This window comes from Primulina eburnea, chromosome 14, assembly GCF_022965805.1.
Source record: "Primulina eburnea isolate SZY01 chromosome 14, ASM2296580v1, whole genome shotgun sequence".
Taxonomy (NCBI): domain Eukaryota; kingdom Viridiplantae; phylum Streptophyta; class Magnoliopsida; order Lamiales; family Gesneriaceae; genus Primulina; species Primulina eburnea.
Genome location: NC_133114.1, coordinates 31,960,637 through 31,975,076, shown reverse-complemented (window position 1 = coordinate 31,975,076; position 14,440 = coordinate 31,960,637). Strand labels below are relative to the sequence as shown.

Here is a 14,440-nt window from a genome sequence, read left to right as displayed (position 1 = left end):
TTTTAGCTGGTAATCTGTGAGACGGTTTCACAAATTTATAATGGAATGTTCGTCGTAATGTATAATAAATAATCATACAAATCGTACTTTGATTTCTTCTTGACCTATAAAATCGAAAAAAAAGAAGGTACAAAACAATTCAAATTGGAATTGAAATCAAAATCGTGATTTATAATAATTAAAAATAAGAATCAGCAGCTGAAAGCCATGTCATTGTGAAAGAAATGTGGAAAGCAGATTGATCTCTAACCCAAAAGCCTGAATTTTGTGTCGGATTCGTAACAGCCAATGTGATTATGTAACTTGTTAAATCATATTTAATACTCCATGACTTTCTTATTAACCAAATCATTAGTTAAATAATAGCTAAATTGACCCTTGGAGAGTCAGATATTCCATCCTAATATATGTGTTAAAAAACAAAAAGACATGGTCAATTTGGATTGTTGCGAGGAGGAATTAGGTCACAGTCATCCACTCCCTGGATTTTCTTTTTGTCCTAGAATGTTTTAGTCTTTTATTGTCAAAATAGAAATTTATTGACCACCACATTCATACAACAAAAATTTCTTCAAGATTTATAACTTTTTTAACTCCTCTAATTAATGTAGACATAAAATATATTAGTTTTACGTAGTTCATTCAAATTTCTTTGTAATATGATTTAAGCTGTAGGTGATCAACATAATAACATGAATGTACCCCGTGACTACAGGTTGTATTCGTAGTATGCGATATGATGTCATTTGTTCAGGTTGGTTATGAGATAAATCGTGGTTCGTCCACACTCAAAAATAAATATTAACTATTTTGGATAATAAGATTGGCACCTTGTTGCTGGTATACATACAATCTATTGATTTGCTAGTACACTGTACACATATAGTCTATTGAAGCACAGCGGCTTTGTTTTTCTAGTTTTTTCACCTTGAAATTATTGTAGTCTACAAGAATTATAATTAGAGAGATGCTAGATGTACATCAATATTTGTACATAATACAAAAAATTCAATTGATAGGACCGATTGGGGAATAATCATTGAGCTACAATAGCTTGGTTCTTGAAATATTGAACAACGAGATATTAAATCGAGTTTGCTCTTCAAACTAAGCAGAAGACACTCAAAATTATCCCTCATAAAACTCGATTAAACATTTTGAAAAACATTTAAAAACTAGGCAAGTGTAAAAACTTTATGGTTAAAATATTTTATCAAACACTTTGTATGCAATATTTTGGTATTTGAAGAACACATAAAATGCTTCAACTATGCATCTAAAAACAGTAGCAATAAATAAATGCAATAAAATTAAGCTGCACAAATTTGTTTATGATGTTCAGATAATAAACACTCTTATGTCACCCTTTCTTCTATCTAGGAAGGTATCACTAAAATACTTTAATTTATACAAATCTTATACACTCATTTCAACTTAGGACTTATCTCTTACCTAATTGAAACTCCTAGCACGCTCGATTGTATGTCGCAACTTTGCAATCCGTATAATGTTTAACGTCCATTATTCCAAGACCACAAACATAATTTTTAATGTATTTGTTTGAAGACTCGCTTATCTAAATTTTGAAGCTCACCACTCATGTATACGTGTGGGTGATTGTTTAATACTTTACCGTGTATATATATTTCAAATGTATCCTTATGCTTGGCTTACTCTCTTTCTAGCTAATTTCTTAATGTAGGCAACTCATTCTTTGATTTCTTTTCAAAAACTTGTATTTAATCTTCAAGTTGTTGTATTTATAGCCTCCAAAAATTATATGAATGTTTGAAACAAGAATATGGCAGTTTGAAATTTTTTTTGTACTATTTCTAATATTGAAACAGTCATATTCGCGTTGCTGACTATTTGCTGAATTTGACAACTGTTAAATTTTTTGTGTTGAATTCAATATGCTGATTTTGGGCTCTACTGGATGTAGCAGCTACTAGTTGTCTACTGATTACAGAAGCTACTGGTTTTCACTAGCCATCTCTACTAGTTTGGGATTTGCTACATTCATAGGACTACTGCTTTTCAGCACTCACAATTCAACACTGCTCATGATTCAGTAGCCATGTTTCTTTCTTATAACTCTTGATTTGTTGCTTTCTGTGCAAAATGTTGAACATGAAAGTTAGCCCTGTTTCTTATCTTTCCATATAATCAAGAATTACTCAATTTAGAGATCGTACAAGAGAATTATGCTCGAAAACTAACTTGCACCAGATATTCGGCTCTACTTAATTTGAGTGCAGAACCAATAAATTCAATGCTATCTTTGTCCTCTTAGGCTATGATTCAAACATTGACTTCTGAATATGATTTGCAGCTTTTTGAGTTGGCTGTTTAACTTTTTGGGCGGCTTGTCATTTGAATCATCGAACTATAAGACATCATTAAACAAATATTTTCTCGCCAGAGTTCAACTTTGCTGATTTTGGACTTATGCATCCAAAACTTCTAGCTGAAACAAACAATTATACAATTGAGTAAATATGTTAAAATTTAATAATAAATTTTTTTTATCATCAAAATCAAAGTTGTTAGCCTTCCGAAACCCAACACAATTTGTCAAAATCTCTCCCTATATTGAATTTAAAACCTCACGATATAGTTTCTATAAATATCATTATAACAATATATTTGTTATACTTTTAGCATTATTTTTATAATATATAACTAGTAAATTCCTGCATGAGTTTTCTTTAAAAGGTGATATTAACATGACGTCACGTTAAGGTGTACAAAGAAAATTTGCCAATTGGGATGCCAAAATGTCACGTGGAAGTCACGTGGGGAATGACAATAGGGCCTCAAAGAATGATTGCGATAGTAAAATAATATGGTACTAATTATTATCGAAGAAGAAGAAAGATAAAAAAAACTTTGCATAAAAATATGAAAAAGCAACTCTCGAAATTAAATTAAAGTAATGGCCACAGCCCGCAGCTGCCCCATCTCCACTCCAAAATCAATCTACCAATTATTTTTCAAGATACGTTCCCACGTTAACTGACGACCACATATATATTTTGTTCTACGTCAATAGTTCTAAAACGAACAAAAATTATGAGTAACTCCCTTATTAAATGATTTCAAGAATTTTATCTGTGAGACTGATCAGTCCTACCGATATTCACAATAAAAAGTAATACTCTTAGTATAAAAAGTAATATTTTTCATGGATGACTCAAATAAGAAAAATGTCTCACAAAATACGATCCGTGAGACCGTCTCACACAAATTTTTGCCAAAAAATATTAGATTATTGTAGTTGTATTTCCATAAATATTAAATATTATGTTTATATTATTTTATATAACCAACTTCTTGTAACATTGTACATGATGCAAGAGACCAGATGTTTGGAATCTCTATGATATTCTGTTTTAGATGATTTCCAACAAAACATCAAGAATAGTAACCCATAATCACAATAATTTTTCATGAAATTATCAGAAAAATTACACATCCTCTTCCTTGTTTTTTTTTTTGTTTTATAAAATAAAAAAGAGGAGCTATATAATGTACTTAAACTGATGAAATGGCGTTTTCGTGTAATAAATTAAGATAAGCCATGTGTAATTCATACTCGTCGGTTGGTCTAAGGTTTAATATATTGTGCAATATCACCCAATATCGTGTTTCTTTTCATTGACTTCAACGACCAGACCTATATTTCCACCCAAAAGGAAACTCTTTTTGTACAATATTAAATCATTTACTAATAAGACTTCGTTGACGTGTGCACTTCCTGTTTATACCAATTAAGTTGACCTTCAAAGTTGACTCCAAATTAATTGTTTTTTTATATATAAAAATATATATAGTCATACATACGTATATACATTTATGTATCTATATTTGTGTTTGCGAACGATATAATATCTACAAAAGTATTTTTATATAAATTTTTGCAATATATATATATATATATATATATATATATATATATATATATATATATATATATATATATATGACTTTGGACATGAATTTTAATTTGTTTTTGTGTTTTAGGTTCGAGTGTGGAATATATATGATGGAGTTGAGAGATGAGTTGGACCTACTCTTTTATTCTTTTTTCGCGTCCTTTCATCATTGCTAAACGGAATATTTGTCCAATTACTCAATTTTCTTGCACCTTCGTATCACATTTCCATACATTTAGGGTAGAAACTTACCATTACCTAGGCCTACGCACATTATCTTCAACTCTGATTATTATTTTATTACTACAATTTTGAAAAAATATCCAATACTCATTACACGACACTTTACTCAATTTTGCTCCTTTTTTTCTAATTCATGATCATTAGTTTTTCGCTAACAAATTAAGACACATGCCCCTTTCATTATTTTTTCTCATACATACATACATACATACATACATACATACATACATATATATGCTGATTCATATACGAAGATGAAATGATAATTATGATGAATCTGAAATATCATGTTAGGTATCATTTTAAATTCATCATTACACACCTCCTCAAATCAAATCCTCTACTCCAAATGAGATATAGAATCGGTTGTATTTTTGCTCAAACCATTATTTTTTGTGGACAGCAGTTCAGTTGAACTACTGATAATCTTGTGTCTAATTTTTTTTTAAAAAAGGAAAATTATTCATGACTTTTAGAAAGAGTAGGTTTACACGTTTGGTGCAAGTCAAGTAACATATCATATATGTTAATTATCCTTCTCTTAATTTTCACCTAATCTCTATTATTTTCTTAGTTAATTAAAAAAGGCCCTCAAATCTTTTATTAAAGAAGCTTTTGTGTCGAGCTTCTGATGAGCTGAATTGGGCCCTACTGTTCAAATTGTAGTCTTTTTCTAATTCTGATATTAATGCCAAGTATTGGGCCTTTAGTCTCAAACAACTGGGCCATTTCAAGCCCCTTCTTGGTAAGCCCAACATTCGGACGCAGATTTTTCCGCTCTATCTGCTTATCTCCTTCACTCAGTCACCGCATCTGCTCACCTCCTTCACTACTGTCACCGTAGAAATGGCGAGTGTAAACCTCTGCCTCCCTCATAAAACCCTAGCTCCAAATCCGAGAACCCAGATCCATTTTTTTCCGATTCGGTCCACTCCCAACCTGTCATTTGTTCCGCGCTATCCGGCCCGAATTCAGTCGAGAAGTGCCGCTTTCCCGGCGGTGAGAGCCTTGAAGGATGGGGAATACTCTACCAGAAGAAGCAGTGGCGGTGAGGAGAGGGAGACGATAATGTTACCGGGCTGTGACTACAATCACTGGCTTATTGTCATGGAGTTTCCAAAAGACCCCGCCCCCACCAGAGAGCAGATGATTGACACGTATCTCGACACTCTCGCCACCGTCCTTGGCAGGTTTTTCGATTCTTTATAACTTTGTTTCGTTTATTTTAAGATTATTGTTGGATTATCGTCTTTCGTTTTTTTCTGTATATCCTCTGTTTAGCTGCTGGCTTAAAATTTTCACTAGGTCAATTGGTGCTGAAAGTCGAAATCTTTCTACATTATACACGCGGGTTCTGTTTATCTTTCCGTAGTTATTACGATGCACAGTTCATTTTCATTTTGTTACATGTATCCCTAATAGATTACTAGATCAAAATTTTTCCAGCACTGTTTGGAAAAGAGGCTACTGTAATGGTTTCTACGCGATCCGGTGAAATTTTGGTCTTGCAATTTTTTTTTCTTTTTTTGCCTACTTTAGTTTTATAGATACTTATTTAGGTATGTTTGTTAAAGGCATTTTTTCTGGTAATTGTTACTTTTATTGTTTGTGCATTCGGTGCTGATCACTGTGTTTTATAGAAGCGTGTAGCTTTGAATAGAATAATATTCTTGCAAGGTCGAGTCTAGGAATACTTGATATCTGTGTATGGTATAGTGAACTTTTTCTGTGAGAACATTATATAAGAATTCGATATCTTACATCTCATTTGCTATAAAATATATGGACCAGCATGGAAGAAGCAAAGAAGAACATGTATGCATTTAGTACCACTACATACACTGGGTTTCAGTGCACCGTATCAGAAGAAATCTCAGAAAAATTTAAGGGTATGTGCACTCCGTCGAAAGCTTAAATCTTTCTTTTACCTATTATTGGCATATTTCATATGATTCCTTTGGTTAGTTGTCATGTATCAAGGCTCGATAAAAAAATTTCCCCTCTTGCTTGCAGGTCTCCCTGGTGTTTTGTGGGTCCTTCCAGATTCATACATAGATGTTAAGAACAAGGATTATGGAGGTGATAGATCATAATATAAGTTGTGAATCCTGAGTTTGAAAGTGGATTTCATTCAATTCCGTAAATTCATTTGTTATTTCTCTTAATTTTGTCTTTCTGTAGGAGATAAGTATATTAACGGAGAAATTATTCCATGTCAGTACCCTGCTTATCAACCAAAGCAGTCTAGAACCTCAAAATACAAGAGCAAAGCCTACGTAAGACAGAGAGACGGCCCTCCTACCGAACGGAGAAAGCCAAGACAGGAATCTGACTCCTGAATCCGGCTCTTCAAGAACAGCGACAAGGGTTTTAAATTTGTTACATCTGATAATGTGGCACACTTTATTCTTGTAGGTTTTGATATTATTGATGCACTTTATGGATTTACTCATAACATTTTCAAAGCCAGAAGGTGTATCTAGGTCGGAAATTGTTGTTTGTATATGTCAAGCGAGGTCTAGAGAATGAGATGTTTTAGTTATCAGTTGTATGGCCTGGTCTGCTGTTATACGAGGAACAAGAATCGGTGCTTTACTTATTTTCTATTTGAATCTATGGATTCAACCAAGTTTAAGGTAAGGCGCGTTGTCTGGAAAATAATATGCATGATCGAATGCTTATATATCATCAAAATGCCTATAAATTATCAACTTCAAGCGGCCAAGCACATATGTTGTGTCTAACATTATATGTATGTGTATGTATATATTTTGTTTTGAAAGTTCCAGTTGTATTTGTAACGTTCAACTAAATTAAATATGACATGATATTTTATAAGAAGATGCTTTTCACAATTATAAAATATTAAAATATAAGTATATTTTGGAAAAATATATATGTATTAAAGTATAATGCGTGAAAGAGCAGTTCTGGATTAAGCCGAAATTTTCACCAAAAATGGTTGGGTATTCAACTATCTTGCTTTATTAATAGTGTAGCTATATTGTTGTTTCTCCGTTCTTGCATACATATGTCTATACTGAGGCATGCTTTCTTCCCTTTTTTATTATTATTTTAAATTACAATTAGGGGAAGTCCGAACCCCTGGCCTCTCTCCCGACCAGTACTAAATTGAGCTCAAATTTGTGTGATAAGTTTTTTTTTTTTTATAGTGATTCGTAAATGAACAGTAAGAGGTCAAACATAGAACAGGCAAAAAAACATTTACAAACAAAGCAACGTACGAAAATGTCAAAAACAAAAAAACAAAAATCTCAAAAAGTCGTAAAGTGAAAGTAAGTGCTTCTACGAAATATAAATATGCTGACTAATATCCCTTAATCAAAGTGATTTGCTTGCCCATACTTTTCAAAATTGGTCTAAAAACCGCATTTTTTTGTCCGAATTCCCACAATTTACAACTAACGTATGCCTCTGTCTGAAATGTTGGTATGCAATTTTTGACATTAAGAATCTCTTGCAAAGCACAAAAGGTATCTATTCCATGGTTTTAATATTCTGCATTCTAACTAACAAGCAATTACTTAGCTATTTTTTGAAATTTAATAATCATAAACAAGTGAGTCGATCTGTTCATTATCATTTGAATATTAATTTTGTTAGAAAACGATTATAAAAGAGACAAAGGTGAGTCTTATAGTTTACCATATAAATCCGTATCAAACTTTTTCGATTAATATGGTGTACTATGTTGCTGTTTAGATATATGTTTAAGATTTTTAGAAAGATCCAACCGCATTTTCTTGAAATTATACACATCCAATGGGACTCTAATGTGAATTATAAAATCAGATGATAAGACGATCTCACATATCTCATATATTTGTAACACTGATTGACCTAATACATATTTATAATGGAAATTGTTATTTTGATTTAAAAAATAATATTTTCCATAAACTCACATGGTTGAAAATCAATATAAAAAAATTAATCGGCGAGACGATTTCGTATAATTTCGTTTATGTGACATATATATAAATATAAAAAGAGAGGTGAAAGTTAATGAAATGGAAAAGAAATGAGATAGGTGGTGGAGAACGATGAAAAGGTGGTTGAACCTCGTATTTTCCGTCGTCGTATTGGATGAAAAGAAATGTGAAGTTTGTTCACATTAATGATTCTTTTTTGCATCATTTCATTTGTCGCCCAAACCTTTAGCCTTAAGCCAATTGTCTGCCGTTTAGTTCACTTAAAAGATTTTACCAACACTACCCTTTTACTTCTCAATCATTTTTTTCAAATATATTTTATTTCGTTTATTTCTTAATCTTAAAATTTGCTTTTTAACTTCTGCTTAATTTAATCTAAATCTCAAAAATAGTTTCATGTTGATTTTTTTTTTTAAAAAAAATTGATCTACTAAGTTTGAAGAGAAAGATAATAATCTTATTAAAAATTAATGTTAAAATACGAGTCAATTTAAATTTTAGGTGAGTTTAGTAAATAAATAGATTAAATTAAATAGATTCCTTGCCAGCCAACTAATGAAGGACCTTCACCGTAACATCAGGAAAAAAGGTTTAAATAATATGTAATAAAAATGAGGCTAATTTGGGAAATAAGGATATGATAATTAATACGTAGCCCCCACAGTTCACACCAGAACACTTCCTTTTTAATCCACTCTTCTTCTGCCCAATACCAACAAGCAAGCTCGGCTATCAATGGCTGCCCCGCACATTGCTATCCTCGTTTACTTCTTTCTCTTCTCTTTAGCATCGGCTTCAAGCAGCATCCACGACTTGCTCAAAAGCAAAGGTTTGCCCGCAGGGCTTTTCCCCAAGAACGGCGTGAAATCCTACGAGCTCGGTGAAGACGGGCTTCTGCAAGTGTATTTTGACAGGCCCTGCGTTGCCAAATTTGAGACCAGGGTTTCGTTCGAAAGTGTTGTCAGAGCTAATCTCAGCTACGGCGGGCTCATCGGAGTGGAGGGTCTCTCTCAAGAAGAGCTGTTTCTATGGTTGCCGGTGAAGGATATCATTGTTTATGATCCTTCATCTGGGATTATTTTGTTTGACATTGGAGTTGCGCATAAACAGATGTCTCTTTCTCTGTTTGAAGATCCTCCAGTCTGTGATCCTCAAGGTTTGTGAGAATCTTTTTTGTTGATGTTGGGGAAAGAACTCTGAACTTGATTTTTTTTTTTTTTTTTTGGAAATGCAGGTGAGTTGATGGAGAAGATTCCGAGGAAGGACTTTGGGGTGAAAATGCAGAAATGAAAATGCTATTTTCTTGATTTCTAATGCGACATGGCTCATTTAATGTTGTTTGATTCGATTCTCCTAATCTAATTAATGTAGAAACTTGTAGGAGACTAACTACAAAAATTTGGGGAGAACAAAGAATTTGTTCTTAGATTTTTGTTGTGTTCTTGGTTTATAATTTTGCAGCTTTGTCTGTGATTATAATTTTTTAACAATGTGGAATTGTGGGTCGAAGTCAATCTTGAAGTTGCTGGCGTGGGGAGATTTTTCAACGAAGTCAGTCAAAAATATGGAATATATAATAAATTAACAAAAAGCTATCATGCCTAATTTAAGTATAAACTATATATTAATCGAATGCTAATATCTTAAAAACACTCAAACTAAATAGTTTATTCATAAGGTTGATTAGTAGTGTGCCTGACTCAGAACATATGATAATTAATTTTATCTTTTTTCTTTGATTTTATAAAATCATTCAACTGAGTACCTGAACTAGAAAAGAAGTTTGTTGAGGTTGAAGGGTCAATTTACCATCTCGAATCACGTGAAAATGAAGAGAGAAAAAAAGGAATCAATGAATACCAAAATCTACACACTTTGTTTTTGACAACCCTAACACCTTGAAATTCGAAGAAAATTTTGAGCACATAATTTGACAAGGCATACGACAAAAACATTGATAAGATGGATGGCAGAATCACAAGCTACTAAATATTGAAATCCAACTGTTTGGAGGTTATTTAAAAAAAAAACACCCTGTTTGAGAATTGAGAAGGACACAGCTATAATGTTTAGGCTGGCAGACTCGGATTCAGTTAGAGTCTTGAGACATATCCTTTTTTAAAAAAAATTATTAAAAGTTACCACCATTGGTTTTTTTTTAATACACCACCGAGCTAACTCGGTTCAAAATATGAAAATATTAGTAGCTTTAGCGTCCAGCGGAGACAGGTTTTTGGATAGATGAGATAACTCCGATGAGATAGAGAATTTACAAAATTGAACCAATTTTCAGATGTTCATTTTAATCTTATACTTGAAAATTTTAATTAAATTGTTTATTATAAAAATTTCAAGTATATGATATCTTTATCTACAAATTGGGAACATATTCCGAAAACATCTTCAAAACGTAATATTCAAGGATATCAAATTGACATGTTGTACACTAAGACACTGTTTGGTACACGCGATAAAGATGAGATAGATAAATAATCCGTCTTATCCCACGTTTGGTACGTTTTTAAAAAGTCCATGATAATATTATGAGCTCTTGATAAGTACATTTTTAGAAGGATAAAACATCCTTAATAAGAGGTGTGATAGTTTTAATTTAATGATAAAATATACTACAAATTACTTAATTATCCTCATTTATTTAAATACATTTAAATTAATGTTAAATGTTTATTAAATGCATACATATATACAAATATATAGATACATATATATACACACACAAATAGTTGCTCGACTCCTTCGATATGAAAAAGATTATAAAAAAAATAAACAAAAAACAAAAATCAAATTTGACCGATTAAATAATTTCTAAAATAAGACAATAAAACGAAAATTATTTTTTAAGAACATATCTCACTTCTTTTTATTTTTCTTTTATCTTTTTCAAGCCATGCACCCAGTACAATAAAACAATAATTATGACCCTGCACTTGTACATCTCCAGTGCATAAGGTAGGTGAGAAGTTACTACTGATATTTTCAAGCATCATCATCTCTATAACCGCAACTCAAATTGAGATACTGATATATTCCCAACAGAATTTATCATCAAGATTCAAGTACAAAGGGTGGAAATTTTTCCAAACATAGCCAAGTCTCTAATACTCGTGAACAAGTATCAGGGTAAGAAAAATATCAGTCATACATCCATCTTTTCAGTTGTACACAAATGCACCCCAATCAAGGGAAAAAGTCGGACTTCACCCACGACATACATTTATTGCAAAAAATTGATCAAACGAGACATAATTAATTCATACTAAACTTTATTTTCCAACTCAGAAGAAGACTTTCCTAAAACACGGACTAGAACAGAAAGTATGAGGAACCAAGAACAGATGTGTGATCTTTACCCAGGTTACGACCGCGAAGGCACTCCAGATCCATTACTTGAGAATGATCCACAAAAAGATTTACCTGGAATCACCGTAACAAAAGGAGAGGTTAATTCATGATTAAAAAAACACACATCACTGAAAATTGATGATTTTTACAGAAAATCGGAAAAGTACCCTTGGACCATATTGCTTAATGAACCACTCTGTTGTCTTGAAATCCGATGTTTCAAACATTGTCTTCTCAAGCCCTAACCGGCCGATGATTTTTGCTATGATGTCAGCCCTCAATGAATCAGCTTGTCTACAGACATCATCTGCATCTATCATTATCATGTCTGCTCCAGCTTCAAGGCATCTCTCTGCCCTTCTAATCAAAAGATTAACATCCTCCACAAGTTCTGAAGGGCATGGAAACAAAGTTAGCAAAGAAGAGGGGATATACGTTTTCCCAGCATGCTTTTGCCTTGTATAATAAATACGAGCCACCATTGCTCACAATGCCATTACATATATACTTTTCCAGTGATTGAAGATTCGAAGAGAGTGGCAGAACGTTCATTAACAGGGAAACCGAATAAAAAATTATTTCAACTTTTGGCTCCAAAATGGTGAAAACAATTTTTTTTTTTTTGAGAAAACAAATTTTAAGTGCAAAGGATGACGATGAGACTTTTTTCTCATCAGAGTTGAAATGAGGATGCAAGGAATTGATGGATTCCTCGATAAGGTAGAATATATCTTCCTTCCTTCCTTCAAGCTTTTAGAAGCAGAATATCCAATATTTTTTCCTTTCTTCCCACCTAAAAAGGTCTTTTCTGCAAACGAATCTACAAATTCAGATAAATATGCAAAAGGACTAAAATTGGATCCCAGCAACAAAAGTATAGCCTAAGAACTCAATAAAAATAAGCCCTCCACCTTTCCAGCATTAAAGTAAGTGAGCAATTAATTATAAGTCCTGTTGAATTGATTCCCTACCTGATGTTCGAGGTGCTGGGATCACATAAGAACCAAATGCTCTATTGGTGTTCGTCGGAATATCGGACTTACTAAACTTCACAGAAAACAGAGGCTTAGCTCTAAGTCCACCACTCTTAACCAACCTCACATATCTCAAGAGAGTCTCTTCAGGTACTCCAAGTGATCCAGAATCAATTTCAATGGTATCAAAGCCCAATTGCTTGCATTCCTAACAAAAACCTCAAGAATAATATTACTCCCTATGACAATAGCAGAATTTAAATTTAGAAAAATGAATTGCACAAGGAGAAATCAATCATTTAGCTTACATTAATATATTCTTTAAAAGCAGATGGACCTTTCCGCCGTAGATGGTCTGCCCAGTCACCAGTGCTTACATATACGTTGTGTTCACGTGCCATGTTCGTGACTTCTTTAATGTAACTTCTTGACATCAAACTATGAGATCCTCCTGCAAACTTTAAACCATCGACAAATTGTCCGGAAGACTCGAAAATATCCTGCAAACAAAAAATTTGTGCTACCAGAATTCATATGAACAATGCTTCCAGTAAACCAACTGGGGGCACCATCAAGATATTACGATCATCAAAAACAATTTTGGAAGAAGACTGTTATATATTTGTAGCATGTAATTTAACCACACGACTCACAATTGCACACCAAGGAACGACAACTTAAATGACCGAATGAGTCTACCAAAAAAACACAGAGTAAATCCAAACAAGCTACGGATTCAACATTTCAGATATTCTTGGCACATCAAATCAGCTTAATGGCCATCATGACGGATTTTATTTATTAGTGTCCTTGAAACGAATTCCATACATGACTCAGTGAAATAAACTAAAGAACACGCCGATCTGTATTTTCCTCCTCTGAAGCCTGAAGAAAAGGAACCAGGACGGACGAAATTTTTTTAATCCTTTAATTACTGTCGTCTTCCCCTCCCAAGTCAAAATTTACTCGATTTATAAATTACAAAAAACAATAGCACGATTCAATTACACGGGGATCGGAAAAAGAGTACCTGGAGCAAGTTTTGAGAAAAGAGGGAGAAATCGGGTCCTCTCATTTCGGTGACACCATATCTCCGTGGCTTATCCGGACGGTCCTCCTCCTCAAAGAAGGTCTTCCACCGGCACCCCGCCATTTCTTCCTTTCTTCACGTTCCCAGACAGAGAATCAAGGATGATATCGGAAATTACATCAAATCTATAAAATGCGAGATCGATCTCCAGATGAGCAAAGGCAGCTGAATTAATGGTATATATAAAGTGAAATCAAGTTAACTTTTTTGGGATTCTACTCTCGGTGCGAAGAAGTTTGAAGCGGTTTCTAGAATTCTACTCTCTTCTGGAATTTCGACAAATAATTGCAAGTAATATCCTATTATTATTATTATTATTATTATTATTATTATTATCTCTTACTATTTATTAAGACTGAGTAGGTTAGAGTAACTTCCTTTTTTAAAATACCTAAAATACCTTCACCCCCACTCTCTACATTACTAATTATATATATTAATAAAGTGTTAAAAATTAAAAACAAGTCACATGTAGTTTACTGGATAAAGCCTATGTTTATTTAATCATAAGGTTGTAGGTTCAATTTTTGTTTGGGTCTTTTTTATTCTTTTTTAAGTTATTTTTTAGTTCATATATCAAAATTATAATTTAGCCACTCATTATTTCTTATAAATATATTTTGATCCTCATTTAAATATAAATCAAATAAATTATAAAAACATATCGTACAAGCACGCAACGCGTGCGTCGTTGTACTAGTTATTATTATATTTACATATATTTTAAGGTATTCAATTTAATTTGTTTTAATATTGAAGTAAGAGTTATTTTTTCTTGAAAAGGTTTAAAAATAACTGTTGTTTTAAAAAAATTTAAAATAACTATAAAGATTGATATTGTGAAATTAAAGTAAGTGACGTATTAAAAACAAAATTGAAATT

General features: G+C 32.6%; 3 protein-coding genes across 3 annotated transcripts; 2 read left to right on the top strand and 1 right to left on the bottom strand.

Moving 5' to 3' along the window:
• The first annotated feature begins 4,979 nt into the window (after positions 1-4,979).
• LOC140813025 (DAG protein, chloroplastic-like) lies at positions 4,980-6,785 on the top strand. The gene is made up of 4 exons (XM_073171430.1): positions 4,980-5,368; positions 5,970-6,067; positions 6,192-6,257; positions 6,360-6,785. The coding sequence occupies exons 1-4, from the start codon at positions 5,025-5,027 to the stop codon at positions 6,515-6,517; spliced, it is 666 nt and encodes a 221-aa protein (XP_073027531.1). The 5' UTR covers positions 4,980-5,024; the 3' UTR covers positions 6,518-6,785.
• Positions 6,786-8,810: 2,025 nt separating this feature from the next.
• Positions 8,811-9,686, top strand: LOC140812631 (uncharacterized). The gene is made up of 2 exons (XM_073170950.1): positions 8,811-9,287; positions 9,366-9,686. The coding sequence occupies exons 1-2, from the start codon at positions 8,867-8,869 to the stop codon at positions 9,419-9,421; spliced, it is 477 nt and encodes a 158-aa protein (XP_073027051.1). The 5' UTR covers positions 8,811-8,866; the 3' UTR covers positions 9,422-9,686.
• A 1,455-nt stretch (positions 9,687-11,141) lies between these two features.
• On the bottom strand, positions 11,142-13,835 carry LOC140812591 (protein HEAT-STRESS-ASSOCIATED 32). The gene is made up of 5 exons (XM_073170901.1): positions 13,499-13,835; positions 12,777-12,968; positions 12,466-12,676; positions 11,662-11,885; positions 11,142-11,566 (listed from the first exon to the last, which is right to left on the bottom strand). Exons 1-5 carry the CDS (start codon positions 13,619-13,621, stop codon positions 11,456-11,458), a joined length of 861 nt encoding a protein of 286 aa, XP_073027002.1. The 5' UTR covers positions 13,622-13,835; the 3' UTR covers positions 11,142-11,455.
• Between the last annotated feature and the right edge of the window lie 605 nt (positions 13,836-14,440).